This window comes from Eurosta solidaginis, chromosome 3 (genome assembly GCF_040869045.1).
Source record: "Eurosta solidaginis isolate ZX-2024a chromosome 3, ASM4086904v1, whole genome shotgun sequence".
Taxonomy (NCBI): domain Eukaryota; kingdom Metazoa; phylum Arthropoda; class Insecta; order Diptera; family Tephritidae; genus Eurosta; species Eurosta solidaginis.
This window is the reverse complement of record NC_090321.1, coordinates 163,032,830-163,053,283: the sequence shown is the minus strand read 5'-3', so window position 1 is coordinate 163,053,283 and position 20,454 is coordinate 163,032,830. Positions and strand designations below refer to the sequence as shown.

The following is a 20,454-nucleotide window of genomic DNA, read 5'->3' as shown; positions in this document are numbered from 1 at the left end:
CTCCTCTCATTCCATTCCTGCCATGTGAGTTTTTCCGTGTGGCATCTATCATGATGCGTCCACCTGGTTCCCGCTTCCATCAGTAGAGCCTTCGTTATCTGTCTAAGGCAGTCCACAATGTCTTGTATGGCCGCAAGCTCGACCTGAAATACGCTACAGTGATCCGGAAGGCGAAACGATCTTTGTATGTTCAATCGTTCAGAATAGACACCCCCTTCGACCCTGTTATCCAGTTTAGATCCATCTGTGTAGATCTGAATGCTGTTAGTGGGCCAATCAGGATCATTCACCCACTTTTCCCTCTCATGGATTACTATCTCGTATCCCTTGTTAAAGTTGGTATGTGGTTTGCAAAAATCTGTAGCAGGTTCAGTATTATATTCGTAGCATCCGTTGGCGTTGTGCACATGGCTCCGCTTATGCGTAATAGTGCAGATTTTTTCACATTTTGAAGAGCAAGAACCGTCGAGGATTTATTCAGGGCGGGCCACCATACCGCCACCCCGTATAGCAATATTGGCCTAATTATGGCCGTGTGTATCCAATGCAGTATCATAGGGGACATAACCCATTTCCGTCCAATTGCCCGTTTACATGTGTAGAGGGCAATCGTGGCCTTATGGACACGTTCCGTGGTGTTTTGTGTCCAGTTAAATTTCTTATCAAGTGTGAGCCCTAGATAGTTGACGGACTCACTTAACTTAAGCACTGTGTTTGCCAGCACTGAAGTTGAGAGAGGTGGTATCTTATACCTCCTCGTAAAGAGCACCAGCTCCGTTTTATTTGGGTTCACGCCCAGACCATTATCAACGGCCCATGATTCGAGCCTTCCTAATTCCACCTGCATCATATCGCAGAGAGTTTAAGGAAACTTCCCACTTATCACCAAGGCAAGGTCGTCAACATATGCAATAACTTTACAGCCCCTCTCCTCCTCCATGTCCCTTAGCAGCTGATGCACCGCCAAGGCCCACAGCAGAGGGGATAGGACTCCACCTTGAGGAGTTCCTCTACTGAAACCTGCTCACCGATACCCCTGCAAGTTCTGTCTGTACTACCCTGCATAGCAGCAATTGGTGTACAAGACCCACCAGCTAAGATTCGATGCCCAGATCAGTCAGTACCTTAATGATTGAGTCGGGTTTGATGTTATTGAACGCTCCTTCTATGTCTAGGAAGGCTGCTAGGCAGTATTCCTTGAATTCTATGCACGATGTAATTTCGTGCAATGCCGTTTCCGTTGATTTACCCTTCATATAGGCGTGTTGTGCTTCAGAGAGTTGGTCATTCACTGCCTCCCTGATATATGTTTCCATCAGCCTCTCCATCACCTTTAGTTGAAACGAAGAAAGACTGATGGGTTTGAACTATTTAGGCTTCGCGTGGCACGCTTTACCTGTCTTGGGAATAAATAACACTTTAGATATTTTCCATATAAATGGGATATGGTTTAGTGCCACGACACCTCCTATTACAGCGTATAGCCAGTTAGTGCTGCATTCCAGTGATTGTTGCAGTTGTATAAGTGTAACTCCGTTCGGCCCTAGAATTTTGAATGTTTCAAAAGATTGAATGGCCCAATATATCTCTTGCAATTAGGTTGTGCAGTATAGGTTGCACTGTTGCTTGTGTCAAGCTTTATGTATCCCCTGGTTCGTTCCTCGTTGCACCTGGAAAGTGTGTATTCAGTTGTAGGTCCAGGGTTTCCTCCCCAGTTTCGGTCCACGACCTTTGCAAGCATCCTGGGGTCGTATTAGCCGATCTGGAAAGTACTTTCCTGAGCCTCGCCAGGAGGAACTTTTGGCTTTCCTTATCTCAAACTTATAATTTCTAAGATGTTCTTTGTATACTTCCCAATGCTGCTCATCGCCAGAGGCTTTAGCTGCATTGAAAGCAGTTCTACTTAGCCTGCGAAAATTTTCGATTTGTGAATTCCACCATGGTGGTTTATTTCTACCCCTTTGAATTATCTTGGGACAGACTTTATGTATGTATTCTTGCCAGTTTGTATTTTTAATATTTCTGGTGGCAGCGCTTTGCTTTTTCACCAAGTCTAAGTCGAATTGGATATAACGATGGTCAGAGAATGAGTGGTCCTTAAGGACACTCCAGTTTCTGTCAACTCATCCGCATCTTCTGAGACTAGGGTGACATCGAGAAGTTCCCTTCTTGTTTTTGTAATAAAGGTTGTTCCAGTGCCTCTATTGCTTATGATTAATCTAGAGTATAGGATGAAATCAAATAGTAACTCACCCCTTTCGTTTTCGTCATTACTTCCCCAGGTGGAGTGGTGCGCGTTTACGTCTCCTCCCAGTATCAGTGCACCTGATGTAGCTTTCACCAGCTTCCTGACGGTCGATGTCGGCACCGTCTTGTCATGGGCTAGATAAATTGATGATAGCCTGATTTGACCCATACTGAAGTTCAAGCTGATCGTTGTTGTGTCTTCATCGCTAAATTGAGGAAGAAACAAAACATTAAGTTAGGTACTAACATGTATACACGATCTAGGCTTTTCCGAGGTGCCAAAACTTACCGATGTGTAGCCGGTGGACTGGATTCCGAAAATGTTTTGTACTACCACCCACGGCTCCTGGATGAGGACAATATCAGCTGCCCCTTTAGATGCCAGTCAGAACAGCAGTGCAGCGGAGGCTGCTTTACTGTGGTGCAGGTTTATCTGGAGGACCCGCTTCCTCCTTGAGCGTGGAGTTAGTTGCAGGTGTAACCCGCCTATACCTATGGATGAGGTAGACGAGGTGTAGCCGTCAACGTATCCGGCTCACCCCATCTGCTTTCGTATCTATGTCCTCGTCGCTCTCTTCTTCTGGCTCCTCCTCGGCTGCCAAATTTCTAGCAGCGTTGACGTCATTATTTTAGACCTTTATGGTGACGGTGTCTGGGCCATAGTTAATCTCGCCTCCGGTTTTCTTCAATACCGATTCTTTATTCAGTAGGAGGACAGCCTGACGTATGGCTCTGTCCCCTTTCTCCACGTTGACAACCTTCCAGTTAGCGGCTGGCAGCGTCGGGTTGAGGATCCTTATCATATTCAGTATCTCCTCTGGTTCTGCTGGTTTTGCCGGTAGCCACAACCTTGCTCATAGCCATGACGGTATATCTTTGAAGTCAACCGCACTGAGCTTCGCTCCAAGGTAAACTTCAACCACGAATTCTATCGCCTTTTTGTAGATAGATACGGACCTCTCGTTTCCGCATGCCACAACCTTGATGCTGCCCTGGAACCTCCCGGCGTCCTTGCATAACGGTGGCGGTCCAGGATTGCGCATAAGCACGTGCAGGGTATTGTTTGAAAGCTCGCTCTTCACGCATTTCCATTTGTCCTTCTTGACTACGCCATCTTCCTGATTGTAGTCAAGGTCCCCTAGCAGCATTTTGTCCTTGACCACTTCTGCAAAAGAGATCCTATGCACCTTCGGCCTCTTTAATTTGGTAGGCACTACTTCCGCCGACCTTGCCCTTTTTGTTGCCGCTTGTGGCTCCCTCCCTTCTGCAAGACGAAAGTCCGGTATCCCCTCTTTCACCCATTTGATTTATGCCAGGATTTCTCCCACGTTGTCACTTTCCGCTCTACTCACGAGGTCAGGCATTCGTGCGGATCTGGTTAGAATTAGAGAGGAACACTGAACTTTGTAGTGAGCAGACGTGTTTTTATTCGCTGTGCTTGTATCATATTTTTAAATGATGAATAGCTGTCTTAAGTGCACAAGTTTGTGTGGTGATGATGACCACTTAATGTGTGGCCTATATGAAATAAAAACGCACATAAAATGCACAAAATTTAGTGCTAATATTATTAATACATTAAAAAGCAATAATAATCTGTTCTACAGATGTGACAACTGTGCCATTGGTTTGCTCTCCGTTATGCGGACCAAAATTGCGGAGACTCAAAAAAGTCTCAAAGCTCTTAGTAGCTTTTTAAAGACTTTAAATAATAATGCTAATAATAAGCAGAGAAACAAAAATAACTCTGCTGCTAAAGACAACGTTATTGTAACGCGGTCAAAAACAAAGGGCGTCGATCCGAACGTGAAACAACCACAAAAAGCAATAGAAAAAATGCAGGTCAGGTGGAATCTCACTCTCTTCAACAGCTGAGTGCTAGTGATTTGGATAATGCGAGCGGGAGTGTTGTTGGTGGTGAAGATGCTGCTGCAGCTGCTGCAGGCGTCGCTGAGATTGGGAATGTGAATGCTGGTAGTTATTCTGCTGTAGCTGGCGCTGTTTCTGATACTGCAGAGTCTGTCGCTTCATTTCATTCTGATTCTTCTAATACCGGACATCCCAATGAATAATTGAAAAATAGTTCCCAAAATGATGGAATGAATAACCAAAAGGCGCGTCCAATAGTTGTTGGTAGTAACTCTAATGCTAGTTTAAAAGTTAGTATACGATTCAAATGGCTTCATCTGTCATCTTTTAAGCCACCTGTGAATGCTGAGACTATAGTTGACTATGTATCAAAAACTGAAAATATTTCGCCTTTATTAATGCACTGCCAAAAGCTTACGAAAAGGGACGTAGATGAAAAGTCCTTACGGAGTGTTAATTTTAAGCTTGGGATCTCAGCATCTAATTACAATAAGTTGCTCGATTCGTCAATTTGGCCATCGGATGTAAAAGTAAGGCCGTTTCGCTTTTTCAAAGGACTGTGGTGCAAAAGGTCAACTCATAAGCCCTCGCTCCGTCACCAATAATCACTGCTACAATTCCTGTCTAATTGATGATGTCCGTTCTTTAAAGAACTCAATATCAATATATTTTCAAAACATATCAGGCATGAGAACTAAGACCTCTGCTGTATTTGCTGCTACCTCTAGTGAAGACTGCGATTCGATAGTTCTTGTTGAGACGTGGCTTACTGCGGACCTTTTTAGTAATAAGTTTTTTGATAAATATTTGTATAATATATATCGCAAAGATCGTGATAGTGTAAGTACAGGAGTTTATCGAAGTGGAGGAGTGCTAATTGCTGTAAGAAAAAGCCTACAAACCTCGGAGGTTCCTCTTAATATCGCTGATACTTCTATTGATCAGCCTATAATCAGTATAAAAGGCAAAACAGAATGTCTACTTGTCAGGGTTTCTTATATACCACCAAATAGTGCAGATAGTGGTTATGAAAATCACGTTAATAATATAATGCATGTTTCGAGCACTAACTTGAATTTTAAATTTTGTTTTGTTTTTTAGGGGATTTTATCTTAAATAAAATCGTATGGAATTATCTTCCAGGTGAGAAAACTCTCATACCTACTAATGTCAATCAAGCTAGTGAAATGTTCTTAGTTGATAATTTTTATAGTTTACAGTTAGTTCAAATCAAGGATTTTGAAAATACGTTAGGTAAAATCCTCGATCTTATATTTGTTAGTAATGATCTTAATTATAATTTAATTCGTTCTCTCGGCCCGTTATCTATTACTGATAAACATCATGTACCATTGATATTGGAGATTAAGTTTTATGAACTTGGAAATATTAAACACAATAATGAAGCTGGTTTAAATTATAGCCGATGTGATTTTGCCTTGACCAATAATTTGATTTCAAATATTGACTGGCAGTCTCTTTTTAATAATCGCAATCTTTCAGACTGCTTTGACTTATTTAAAAGTAATATCTCGGAAATAATGAATATTAATATTCCTCGTTTCCCGGCAAGGGTTTACAAGTTGCCGTGGTATACCAAAAGCTTAAAGACTCTAAAAAATTTGCGTAATAAATATCATAAACTTTTTAAAAAATCTGGAAGTCCCGAACTCAAGCAACAATATCTGAATTACGTGAAGGAGTTTAATTATCTTGATAAGTTTCTGTACAATCGATATATTCTCAATTTCGAAAAGAATATCAAATCGAATCCTAAATCGTTTTGGAACTTCATTCGCTCCAAAAAATCGGTTTCAACAATACCGTTGTCTGTGTCTTACAAGGGCAAGAATTCATCATCGTCTAGTGATTCAGCCAATTTGTTTGCAGATTTTTTTAAAGCAAACTTTTCTACTGATGATCTGTGGAATGACGACGAGGATATGTTGAATGAGATAACGCCTTGTTTCGACTTCTCCTCATTAGTTCTAGATATTGATGATATTATCTTAAGTATTCAGACGAGCAAGAGCTCCAAGCAATGTGATTTTCAAGAATTTTCATTTTTTTTTTTTCTGAAGCAATGTGTAGCTTCCGTTGCAGAGCCCTTGTTGCATATATTTAATTTATCATTAAAGTCTGGTATCTTTTTGGTGAATGGAAAACTACTTTTATTCAACCAATTCATAAAAGTGGTAGCAAAACTGACGTTTCAAACTATCGGCCAATATCGAAGATCCCTGTAATTTCGAAACTTTTTGAGTAAACGGTGATGTTTAAATTATCGTCCGTAGTTGAGCGTTAAATTTGCCAATGTCAGCATGGCTTCGTTCCGGTGCGTTCAACAGTAACTAATCTGGTCGTTTTTTCGAATAACTGCATCTCGTCTTTTACTCATGGTTGTCAAGTTGGCTGCATATATACGGACATATCCAAAGCTTTTGACAGAGTTTCGCACAAAGCTCTCTTGGCTAAATTGCGAAAAATGGGTTTCCACTCAACATTTTTATAATGGATTTATTCATACTTATCCAATAGGATAAATTGTGTTGTTATCGATAACGTAAAGTCATCACCTTACGTAGCAACCTCAGGTGTGCCCCAAGGTAGTATCCTTGGCCCGCTTTTCTTTATTCTCTTTATCAATGATGTAAGTGCTTGTTTCAAGCAATGCAATTATCTCCTTTACGCGGATGATTTGAAATTTTTTTTCAGAATCAAGAACGAGTCTGATACTCTCATACTACAATCTGAGTTAAATAATTTTAAAGAGTGGTGCTGTAAAAATAACCTTGCGCTGAATGCCAACAAATGTTATTACATAACTTATTCTAAATTATGTAATAAATTGATTTCGTCTTACTATGTCTCTAATAAGCCGTTACTTAGGGTGAATAAAATTCGGGATTTAGGTGTTGTATTTGATTCATCTTTTACATTCACCGAGCACTTAAATTTTATTATCCCCCAAGGAAGGAATATGCTGGCCTTTATCAAAAGAAATGGATCCGAGTTTAAGGACCAATATACTAAAAAACTATTATCCAATGCCTTTGTACGGTCAAGGCTTGAGTATGGTTCCATAATATGGAGTCCTTATTATAAGGTACACAATAAGAGAGTCGAACGTGTGCAAAAAATATTCATGAAGTACTGTTTATACGATATAAACTTCGTTCTGCCTCTTCCTCCATATATCTCTGGGTGTAAGCTAGTTAATCTTCACACATTAGAAAGTAGAAGAGTAATAACATCTATAATGTTTATTTATGATATTTCCAATGGCAATATTGATTGCCCAATACTGTTACGAGTCTTTGAACTTTTATGTTCCATCACGGACTTTGCGCCAATATACTATGTTTGTAATTGACCAGTTTAGGTCTAATTACGCACTTAATGGCCCGATCACTCGGGCTCTAATTGCTGTTAACTCAATCAATAACACTGGTCAACAACATTTTTGTACATGGGTCGTGCGTATATTTTTTTATTGCTTTTGCGCCCAGAAATAAGAATATGAACATAAAAAGTTTTTGATTTGGTTTTGTTCGAAAAAAATGAGAAAAACGAAAACCATGAAAATTCATCAAAATTTGACATAGATTTGATTTATTCTAGTATAGTAAAAATCAATTTAAGATTTATTCTTATAAATTTAGTTTTAGAATACAGTTTAAATGTTTAAAAATGCTTTTCCTGCTTTTCCTGCCATATTCGGTAACAATTTCTCTTATTAACGTCCAAATATAGTCCACCATCATGCTTTCCGTATACTGGCCTTGGTAGCGTTTCTCAAACTCCATTATATCTTGATGGAATCGCTCCCCGTGTTCTTCTGAATAAGCTCCCATATTATCTTTGAATTTATCCAGATGTGAATGTAACATGTGAATCTTTAACGACATTCTACATCCGATGGCGGAAAAATTCGTAATCATGCCAGTTATCAGCTCATCATAATTTTCATCCCTATGATTTCCAAGAAAGCCATGAACTACTGCCTTAAAACTGGGGTTGGATTTTATATAAGGTGCCACGATTTTCAAACTTTTGTTGATTTGTAGGGGTAGAAGGGGTCCTAAAAATCACCAAAATGGAATCTGTAGCTCTAGGAAACTCTTAGTTTATGAAATATAAGCTTTTTAATTTCCCAATTTAGTAAAATTTCAACTTTAGTCCTGCACTTAAAATTCGGGTCGCACATGTCGATAGTGGTATCAAAAGACGCGTATTTGCGTCAAGATTCAGAATCCGAAAGCCGAAACTATATTTTTTTTTCTCGTTTAAAAGTTATTCGCGGAAAACCCGTCGGTACTATTGTCGCTTTTTTCGTCCAGGGCTACTTTTTATAAGCGCGGCCGAAAGGTGTTCTACGCAGAATTAAAATTTAAATTTAAAAAATTTCCACCAAAAAAGAGCTTTTTCAAATTTTTGGTAAATAAAGACTATAAAAGTTAAAGATATATATACATCAGATGAAAGGTATTTTTATAAGTTATTTTTCGATTTTTTAAAATTTGAAATCCATCCACTAGTTTCGGAGATATTTTGATTTGAAAAATTCATAATTTCGCCTTTTGACATGGAATTACCCCCAAACCTTTCATTTGCACCAAAAAAGAAATATACCGTTGGAATCAGTATAAAAATCTCTACAAAGTCCGATTTAAAATTTTTTTTTTTTTTTTTTTTTTTTTTTGACAAATGTATGTATTTTGCACTTAAGCCCAAAATACATTGATAGTGTATGTTTGTATGTTCTACGATGAGATAGAACAGAAAAGGTATTGTTGCGGAGCTGGCAACACTATTCACCACCTTCATATGTTTTCGTTTGTTTAATTGGAACAACGAAAAAAGCGACAATAGTACCGACGGGTTTTCCGCGAATAACTTTTAAACGAGATAAAAAATATAGTTTCTGCTTTCGGATTCTGAATCTTAACGCAGATACGCGTCTTTTGATACTGCTATCGACATGTGTGACCCGAATTTTAAGTGCAGGACTTAAGTTGAAATTTTACTAAATTTGGAAATTAAAAAGCTTATATTTTATAAACTAAAGAGTTTCCTAGAGTTGCGGATGATAATTTTGTGATTTTTAGGACCCCCGCCACCCCTTGAAAAAAAAAAGTTGGAAAATCGTGGCACCTTATTCAAAATATTCCCCTAAAACTGTAACACGCTAGTTTCTCCTCATTGCTAAGTAGGTTCGGGAAAATATCGCAGTTCATAATTTTTTTTATTTGAGGGCCAACAAAGACTCTAGCTTTAATTTTCGCCTCTGACAGCTTTAGAAAAAAAGTCTGCAAATATTTGAAAGCTTTAGACTCAATATTAAGAGCCTTCACAACTTGTTTAATAAGGCCCAATTTAATATGCAATGGCGGCATCAATATATTTTTAGGATCGACAATTGCTTCATGTTTAATATTAAATCTTCCCACTCCATACTCAGTACGTTCAGGCCAATGTTTTTGGCGATAGTGGGCGGCATCATTTCTGCTATCCCATAGGCAAAGATAACAGGAGTGTTTGGTATATCCACCTTGCATTCCAGTAAAAAAACAAACCATCTTGAAGTCTCCAATAACTTCCCACTTGTATTCCGTATATTTGATTGCAGTTAATAGCATTTTAATACTGTCATAATTTTCTTTGAGATGTATGGAATGTGCCAGTGGAATAGATGGAAATTTGTTCCCATTGTGTAGTAGAACTGCCTTTAAACTTTTTGTTGAGCTGTCGATAAAGAGGTGCCATTCATTTGTATTACAAGGATTACCAATTGCTTCAAATAAACCTTTCACGTCTTAGCAAAAACAGAGTCCATCTTCCTTACTGTAGAAACAAGAAAATTCTTCATGACGCTTTCTTTGCCGAGGTATTCGAACATCAGAAGTAAGTAAATTTCGTTGTTTAAGCCGCGATGCTAATAACTCTGCTTTGTCTTTTGATAGATTTAAGTTTCTTATTAAGTCATTGGTTCAAGTTGAGGAACAAATTCGGAATGTACGGATGCAGATGAACTCGGTGTTTGAAAGCTGCCTTGAGGGAATAGTTGCTTTTCCAACACAGGTGGATCAGGTACAGGATTTTGTTCCGAATGTGGTACTGGAGCGGATGTCGATGGTAGTTCCGGATATATTGTTTTCCTTAAACGTTTCCCTTTCAGTGGTTTCACTACACAAAAATAGCAATCAGTGTCATGATTACTCGGTTTCCTCCAAATCCTCGGCACTGCGAACTTCATGGCTCTTTTCTCACCTTGCTACCAAACTATAATAAAACGTAAAGCATTTCATAACAATTTCAGTTATTATGCAATTATATATATGTAGATATATGTATAAATATATGAAACAGTTAGTACAATAAAAAAAAAGAAAATAAACTTACGCTCCAGAATGCTTCTGCAAGAGTTACATGAAACATGTGGAGCCCATTTTTTGTCCTGGTTTTTAACAGGTAGACCGAAGTAGGCTAGGTAGGTCTCGGAAATCCTTGTGTTTTTATTTAAATCAAATTTTTTTGTCTTCTTTTAATACATTCGCCACATATATAGCAAAACGAATTAGCCGCTCGTTTACAACTTCTCGAAGACATCATTCCTCTGTGATATGCATAAACATAGTGTCGCCCACAACGAGTGACCCAAGAAAAACTACAGCTTCTTAAAAAAATCTTACTTACAAAAACGTTATCAGGTAGCTGGCATGCTCTATTGCTGGGCCTGCCAATCCGTCAGTAAAAGTTTCGATGAATATCTTAATATATACTTAACGAATTGCCAAATCTACCTAAAATCATGTGTATCTGGGACCTTTTATCTCCTTTTTACTGTTTCTCAGCCACATTTTTTTAGTTTTTTTTTAAGATGAGTATGTTGTGCTTTAAGTAGATCTTTTCTCGATGCATCGCTGCATCAGATAGCTACCCGCCACCCTCTATCGACCGAAATAGCGCGAAAGGACCTACAGGCCTGGTGCAAAAATGCAAAATTTTCAAATCGCTATAACTTCTACAAAACCAAATATTTTTGATTCGTAATTGCATTTTTTTTTATAGAATTGAACATAGAATCCGAATATATAGGGCAAAACCCATGCACAAAAATTTTTTTTGTTGACCTGTGTAATAATTATTGTATCGATATCTCGTCGAACTTTTAAAAATATGTTGTTTTCCATTTTAAATTAACTTTACTGTAAACAAACCTTATGTTTAATAATGTTTAATATAGTCTGTAAGATTTTTGTAAATCATAGACTAAATAAAGAAATATGAAATCCTTGCAACCGCTCTCCTGTGTTTGTATCCAACTTCACTGGAGTGTGGCCGATCATTTGACTTTGTGAAGGCGGTGGTTGGCGGAGGTGGACCACGCGGGGCTGAGACTGAGGCCGCATTCTGCGCACCTACTGTGTCTCTGCTCGTGCCAGGAGTATCCCGGAGAACAAACACCCCTTTGCCCTGCCTCACTGCCGCAAGTTTTGTTGGGGAGAGGGTTCTGACCCGGCATCGCCACTAGTCCTGAACCATCCCCTTTTTTAGCCATCGTCTGGCGGATAGAATTACCCTGCATCGCACTGGTCACCGTTGTGGTGGGCAGAAGCCCTCCCGGCTTTTTAAGAGCGCCGGTCTTTATTTGTTTTGTTGCGTTTTTTTTTTTTTTTTTTGTTTTCTTTGGTTTTGATTCATGTTCTCACGAGTAGCGGAGAAAGGAACGTCCACCCGTGCAAAGATCCGCAATACCCGGGCCAGGTTTTCATACAACCTTGTGCGACCTGGTATCAGGAGGGCTCCGTTCGCGGCTTGGCTATTTAGGGGCCCCCAGCCTGGCAGATCCTCGGCACCGAAATGCATAACGCCTTGATCCAGCCACCGAGAAGGAAAGGAAATATGAAAGAAAGAAGAGAGAGAGAAAAAAAGTAATAGAAAGGAGAAAGATACCTGATCAAGGATCATTTCCGTATAACCAGACCATTAATAAGTCAGGCACACAGCCCTGATTCCCTGATCTTAGCTGGACACCGTCCTAATATCGCACAGGCTCAATACTGTAGTGTCCATTACCAGTCGGCACCCTCTTGGAAGGTTCAGTTGGGGATTTTTGCCAACCATATACAGTATCCAGATCGTAGTTCAGCTAGAGTGACGCGTGTCTCCTCCGGGAGGTTGCTTTCCTTAACTGTGTGTTCAGGGTATTTGTATTTGAGAACGGGGCTCACCGGGCAATTGTTGGCATAGTAATCCGACGACTTTTTGCTGCTTTTATTTCAATTAAACATAGCTCGAAATCTTTTTGAGCTTCAGAGAATCGGTAAGTGCGATTATTGCTGGTTTTTGAGGTTGATCCGAGCTGGGACTTCCTAGGCAGCTTCTGATAACGGATTCGCAATAAACGCATAAAAATGCAGGGACATTTATATAAAAATAAATAGATAAAATATGTTAGAATGGGTCCCATTTGAAACTTCGAAACTACTCTTTTCGCTTTTTATCAACCTCTTCAAATAAATTATTTTGATAACTGTTAAACCTATTCCCTAGTTATAAAACTTATGTTGTTCTAGTATAAAAAATCATATTTTAAAAGTGCTGCTGAACTTAAATATAGCCTTTCTCGGATGTCAATAATATTTTTCGTCAGAATTAGAGAATGTGACTACAAGTAAATTTGGGTTTTTGTTCCGATAATCAACAAAACTTTCTATTTGGCTTCCAAACTGTCAGCGCGTCATCTAAAGATAATTTTAAAAGCCATGTGATGAGAACGCACGGGGACGGATGAACATTCTGTATGGACAAAAGTCTCAAAAATTCCTTGTGAGAATTTCCACTTAATCGCCAATCTATATATATAAAAAGAAGTGTGTATTTTGATTGTCACTCCATAACTCGAGAACGGCTCGACAGATTGCCATGAACTTTTTAGGAAAGATACAGGAAGGAGAGATGATGGTTAGTTGATTTTGAAATCCCAAATCGGTTTAGCCATATGTATATAAAACTGAATGTTTGTATGTATGTCATCGATGAACTCAAAAACTACTGGACCGATTATTATGAAAATTGGTATATATATGTATTTTTCCACGGGGAAGGTTTGTATAATGAGTACTTTGATGCAGGGTGACTAGTGTCTCGAGATATAGGCCAAAACACGGACCCGGGTAACTCCAGGAAGTGTTTGTACAATATGGGTATCAAATGGAAGCTGTTTATAAGTACTTTGACACTGGGTATTTTTCGTACCCCTAGGTGACTACAGTCTCGAGATATAGGCCAAAACGTGGACCCGGGCACCCCTAGAATATGTTTATACAATATGGATATCAAATGAAAGCTATTGATGAGTGCTTTAGTACAGGGTGGTTTTCATACCTATTGGTGACTATGGTCTCGAGATATAGGCGAAAACATGGACCCGGATACCCCTAGAATGTGTGTGTATTTTGGATATCAAATGAAAGCTGTTGCTGAGAGCGTTTAAGTAATTTTCAGTGTGATATTCGATTTAGTCGCATTAACCTGGCAACGCTGATAAATATGCATGCGAAGCCGAAATAAAGACATGAATTAATAATATCCACATACCTATTAACATACGTCCTATTCGATTTGCCTGAAATTTAGTATATAAATTTGCCTATATTAGTATTTACGTTGTTTTTTTTCGGGAAGTAGACCATAGACGGGCTGGGACTGGGATTAGGACTGGGACTGAGACTGAGATCGGAGTGGGACTGGGACTGAGACTCTGAATGGGACTGGAACAAAATACATAATACCCTCTGGGATTGGCAATAAGATATGAAGAAGAGTGAGAAAAACTTGAGAGAAGAGAAAAGGGAGAGGGAGACTGAGAAACAGATAGAATGAGACGAAGATGGAGATAGATGAAGCGAAAAATACGGAGGGAGGAGCGAATACAAAGATTAGGGAAAAGTGTAGAGGGACGAGGGCAGAGTTATACGGAAAAAGCTCATTGAAATGTATGGAGATATACCAAATTTAGGGCAGAACAACGTCTGCCGGGTCTGCTAGTCTTTTATAAAGTCTCAAGCTGCTTATGTGTAACTTCAAATCTAACCTGCCTTGGTGTTTGATAAGGCCTCTCCCGTGGTGTGGTGGTACAGTACTACGCCTACCACTTCGAAGGTCCTGGTTTCAAGGCCCGGGAAAGCAACATGTTGTTGTATTAACAGTGCTTCGCTCCATTAAATGGGTACGACCACTCCCAAACTGTCCTCTAACGGCAGTCCAAGGAAACAGGCGATTTCAACAAGGGCCTATCATGAGAAGATTCTTGTTAAAGGCTTTGGTCCCACATAACAATTGAAAAGATGGCTGGTTTCATGTGGGGACACATCGTATGCAGGACATACAAACGTATGTCGGGGTTGATTCTGGACAAGCACGATTTAAATCTGTTACAGTATTCAGAACGAAGTTGGACTAGGTTGACTCGTGTCTCCCTTGGTAGGGTGCTTTCTTCTTCTGCAAGAGTAGGATATTGTATACTAAAGCAGCATCAAAGTCTTCAGAAGAAAGTTTATTTTTTTTTTTTTTTGCAAAGAGTAAAAAATTTTTCTTAGCGAAGTCGCCCTTCGGAAGTGGTTTGACAAAAAGTTCAGGCGTACTTTTGCAGTATAAGCTTCTCAGCGAAAATTCATCTACCTGCAGCTACCTTTCGGAGTCAGCATAAAACATGTAGGTTGTGTCGCTATAAATTTTTAAAGTAATATAGTAGTAGGGAGCGAAAATGTTTGGTACTATTTTGCTACTTTCCACTACTATAATTATGCAATATACAGAAAAAAGCCAAGCTTGATATATCTTCACATTGGAAAATGGAAATCGAAAGAGAAGAGAAAAGGGATAAGAGGTTGGCACTCCAGCAAATAAATGCTAGGTACTTTGGACTAGGTAGGCAATTGAAAAGTAAAGTCCTCTTTCGGCAAACGAAAACCATGCTCTACACTCTACAACTTTTGAATGAAATTAAGATTAAAATGGAGGTAGGAAAATGAACCTAGGGTAACCCTGGAATGTGGTTGTATGACATGTGTATCAAATGGAAGGTATTAAAGAGTATTTTAAGAGAGAGTAGGCCATAGTTCTATGGATGGACGCCATTTAGGGATATCGCCATAAAGGTAGACCAGGGCTGACTCTAGAATTTGTTGGTACGATATGGGTATCAAATGAAAGGTGTTACTGAGCATTTTAAGAGGGAGCGGGCCTTAGGTCTATCGGTGGACGCCTTTTCGAGATATCGCCATTAAGGTGGGCCAGGGGTGACTCTAGAATGTCTTTGTACGATATGGGTATCAAATGAAAGGTGGTAATGAGTATTTTAAAAGGGACTGGGCTTTAGTTCTATAGGTGAACGCCTTTTCGAGAAATCTCCATAAAGGTGCACCAGGGGTGACTCTAGAATATGTTTGTACGATATGGGTATCAAATGAAAGGTGTTAATGAGTATTTTCAAAGGGAGTGATCCTTAGTTCCATAGGTGGGGAGATATCGCCATAAAGGTGGACCGGGGGTGACTATAGAATGTGTTTGTACGATATGGGAATCAAATGAAAGTTGTTAATGAGCATTTTAAGAGGGAGTGGGCATTAGGTCTATAGGTGGACGCCTTTTCGAGATGTCGCCATTAGGGTGGGCCAGGGGTGAGTCTAGAATGTTTGTACGATATGGGTATCAAACGAAAGGTGTTACTGAGCATTTTAAAAGGGAGTGGGCATTAGGTCTATAGGTGGACGCCTTTTCGAAATATCGCCATTAGGGTGGACCAGGGGTGTCTCTAGAATGTGTTTGTACGATATGGGTATCAAATGAAAGGTGGTAGTGAGTATTTTAAAAGGGAGTAATCCTTAGTTCTATAGGTGGACGCCTTTTCGAGATATCGCCATAAAGGTGGACCAAGGGTGACTCTAGAATGTTTGTACGATATGGGTATCAAACGAAAGGTGTTACTGAGCATTTTAATAGGGAGTGGGCATTAGGTCTATAGGTGGACACCTTTTCGAGATATCGCCATTAGGGTGGGCCAGGGGTGACTCTAGAGTGTTTGTACGATATGGGTATCAAACGAAAGGTGTTACTGAGCATTTTAGGAGGGAGTGGGCATTAGGTCTATAGGTGGACGCCTTTTTGAGATATCGCATTAGGGTGGGCCAGGGGTGACTCTAGAATGTTTGTACGATATGGGTATCAAACGAAAGGTGTTACTGAGCATTTCAAGAGGGAGTGGGCATTAGGTCTATAGGTGGACGCCTTTTTGAGATATCGCAATTAGGGTGGGCCAGGGGTGACTCTAGAATGTGTTTGTACGATATGGATATCAAATTAAAGGTATTAATGCGGGTTTTAAAAGCGAGTGACCCTTAGATGTATATGTGAAGGCGTTTTCGCGATATCGACAAAAATGTGGACCAGGTGATCCAGAAAATCATCTGTCGGGTACTGCTAATTTATTTATATATGCAATACCACTAACAGTATTCCTGCCAAGATTCCAAACGCTGTTGATTTCGCCTTGTAGAACTTTTTCATTTTCTTCTACTTAATATGGTAGGTGTCACACCCATTTTACAAAGTTTTTTCCAAAGTTATATTTTGCGTCAATAAACCATTCCAATTACCATATTTCATCCCTTTTTTCGTATTTGGTATAGAATTATGGCATTTTTTTCATTTTTCGTAATTTTCGATATCGATAAAGTGGGCGTGGTTATGGTCGGATTTCGGCCATTTTTTATACCAAGATAAATTGAGTTCAGATAAGTACGTGGACTAAGTTTAGTAAAGATATATCGGTTTTTGCTCAAGTTATTGTGTTAACGGCCGAACGGAAGGCCAGACGGTGGACTGTGTATAAAAACTGGGCGTGGCTTCCACCAATTTCGCCTATTTTCACAGAAAACAGTTACCGTCATAGAATCTATGCCCCTTCCAAATTTAAGAAGGATTGGTAAATTTTTGTTCGACTTATGGCATTAAAAGTATTATAGACAAACTAAATGAAAATGGGCGGAGCCACGCTGGAGTTGAATTTTGACTTAATTTACTTATATACAGTAAAGATATTAAATTTTTTGTTAAAATTTGAATTTAAAAAAAAAAATTTTAAAAAGTGGGCGTGTTCTTCATCCAATTTTGCTGATTTTTATTCAGCACATATATAGTAATAGTAGTAACGTTCTTGCCAAATTTCATCATGATATCTTCAACGACTGCCAAATTACAGCTTGCAAAACTTTTAAATTACCTTCTTGTAAAAGTAGGCGCTGCCACGCCCATTGTCCAAAATTTTACTAGTTTTCTATTCTGCATCATAACGTCAACCCATCTACCAAGTTTCATCGCTTTATCCGCCTTTGGCAATGAATTATCGCATTTTTTCTGTTTTTCGAAATTTTCGATATCGGAAAAATGGGCGTGGTTATAGTCCGATATCGTTCATTTTAAATAGCGATCTGAGATGAGTGCCCAGGAATCTACATACCAAATTTCATCAAGATACCTCAAAATTTACTCAAGTTATCGTGTTAACGGACGGACGGACGGACGGACGGACGGACGGACATGGCTCAATCAAATTTTTTTTCGATACTGATGATTTCGATATATGGAAGTCTATATCTACCTCGATTCCTTTATACCTGTACAACCAACCGTTATCCAATCAAAGTTAATATACTCTGTGAGCTCTGCTCAACTGAATATAAACAAGTAAGGAAGGTTAAGTTCGGGTGTAACCGAACATTACATACTCAGTTGAGAGCTATGGTGGCAACATAAGGGAAAATAACCATGTAGGAAAATGAACCGAGGGTAACCCTGGAATGTGTTTGTATGACATGTGTATCAAACGAAAGGTATTAAAGAGTATTTTCAGAGGGAGTGGGCCATAGTTCTATAGGTGGACGCCATTTAGGGATATCGCCATAAAGGTGGATCAGGGTTGACTCTAGAATTTGTTTGTACGATATGGGTATCAAATGAAAGGTGTTAATGAGTATTTTAAAAGGGAGTGATCCTTATTTCCATAGGTGGACGCCGTTTCGTGATATCGCCATAAAGGGGACCAGGGGTGACTCTAGAATGCGTTGGTACACTATGGGTGTCAAACGAAAGGTATTAATGGGTATTTTAAGAGGGCGTGGGCCTTAGTTCTATATGTGGAAGCCTTTTCGAGATATCGCCATAAAGGTGGACCAGGGGTGACTCTAGAATTTGTTTGTACTATATGGGTATCAAATGAAAGGTGTTAATGAGTATTTAAAAAGGGAGGGGGCCTCAGTTCTATAGGTGGACGCCTTTTCGGAATATCGTTATAAAAGTGGACCAGGATTGACTCTAGAATGCGTTTTTACAATATGGGTATCAAATGGAAGGTGTTAATAAGTGTTTTAAAAGGGAGTGGGCCTTAGTTCTATGGGTGGACGCCTTTTCGGGATATCGCCATAAACGTGGACCAGGGGTGACTCTAGAATGCGTTTGTACAATATGGGTATCAAGTGAAAGATGTTAATGAGTATTTTAAAAGGGCGTGGGCCTTAGTTCTATAGGTGGACGCCTTTTCGAGATATCGCCATAAAGGTGGACCAGGGGTGACTCTAGAATTTGTTTGTACGATATGGGTTTCAAATGAAAGGTGTTAATGAGTATTTTAAAAGAGCGTGGGCCTTAGTTCTATAGGTGGACGCCTTTTCGAGATATCGCCATAAAGGTGGACCAAGAGTGACTCTAGAATTTGTTTTTACGATATGGGTTTCAAATGAAAGGTGTTAATGAGTATTTTAAAAGAGCGTGGGCCTTAGTTCTATAGGTGGACGCCTTTTCGAGATATCGCCATAAAGGTGGACCAAGGGTGACTCTAGAATTTGTTTGTACGATATGGGTTTCAAATGAAAGGTGTTAATAAGTATTTTAAAAGAGCGTGGGCGTTAGTTCTATAGGTGGACGCCTTTTCGAGATATCGCCATAAAGGTGGACCAAGGGTGACTCTAGAATTTGTTTGTACGATATGGGTTTCAAATGAAAGGTGTTAATGAGCATTTTAAAAGAGCGTGGGCCTTAGTTCTATGGGTGGACGCCTTTTCGGGATATCGCCATAAACGTGGACCAGGGTTCACTCTACTATGCGTTTGTACAATATGGGTATCAAACGAAAGGTGTTAATAAGTGTTTTAAAAGGGAGTGGGCCTTAGTTCTATGGGTGGACGCCTTTTCGGGATATCGCCATAAACGTGGACCAGGGGTGACTCTAGAATGCGTTTGTACAATATGGGTTTCAAATGAAAGGTATTAAAGAGTATTTTAAGAGGGCGTGGGCCTTAGTTCTATATGTGGAAGCCTTTTCGAGATATCGCCATAAGGGTGGGCCAGGGGTGACTCTAGAATTTTTTTGTACGATATGGGTATCAAATGAAAGGTGTTAATGAGTATTTTAAAAAGGAGTGGGCCTTAGTTCTATATGTGGACGCCTTTTCGAGATATCGCCATAAACGTGGACCAGGGGTGACTCTAGAATGTGTTTGTACGATATGGGTATCAAATTAAAAGTATTAATGAGGGTTTTAAAAGGGAGTGGTCCTTAGTTGTATATGTGAAGGCGTTTTCGAGATATCGACCAAAATGTGGACCACGGTGATCCAGAACTTCATTTGTCGAGTACCGCTAATTTATTTATATATGTAATACCACGAACAGTATTCCTTCCAATATTCCAAGGGCTTTTGATTTCGCCCTGCAAAACTTTTTCATTTTGTTCTACTTAATATGGTAGGTGTCACACCCATTTTACCAAGTTTTTTTCTAAAGTTATATTTTGCGTCAATAGACCAATACAATTACCATGTTTCATCCCTTTTTTCGTATTTGGTATATAATTATGGCATTTTTTTCATTTAAATATCGAAAAAGTGGGCGTGGTCATAGTCGGATTTCGGCCATTTTTTACACCAACACAAAGTGAGTTCAGATAAGTACGTGAACTGAGATTAGTAAAGATATATCGATTTTTGCTCAAGTTATCGTGTTAAAGGCCGAGCGGAAGGACAGACGGTCGACTGTGTATAAAAACTTGGCGCGGCTTTAACCGATTTCGCACTTTTTCACAGAAAACAGTTATGGTCTTAGAATCTAAGCCTCCAGGGCGGAGCCACGCCCATTTTGAAATTTTCTTCTATTTTTGTATTTTGTTGCACCATGTCATTACTGGAGTTGAATGTTGGCATAATTTACTTATATACTGTAAAGATATTAACTTTTCTTTTAAAATTTGAATTTAAAAAATTTTTTTTTAAAAAGTGG

The 20,454-nt window shown here is 39.3% G+C and overlaps 1 protein-coding gene across 7 annotated transcripts in view; it reads left to right on the top strand.

Annotated features, from left to right (window-relative positions):
• The window catches only part of LOC137244534 (phosphatidylinositol 4-phosphate 5-kinase type-1 sktl-like), a 108,348-nt gene that overhangs the window by 48,056 nt on the left and 39,838 nt on the right, over positions 1-20,454 (top strand). The window contains exon 14 of one of the 7 annotated variants that reach the window (XM_067773632.1): positions 5,218-5,259. The exons of the other annotated variants lie outside the window; for them this stretch is intronic. Coding sequence (XP_067629733.1) covers positions 5,218-5,236 — 19 coding nt within the window. The 3' untranslated portion in view covers positions 5,237-5,259. Of the gene's footprint in view, positions 1-5,217; positions 5,260-20,454 lie in introns of those variants that run through there. 7 annotated transcript variants of the gene reach the window in all.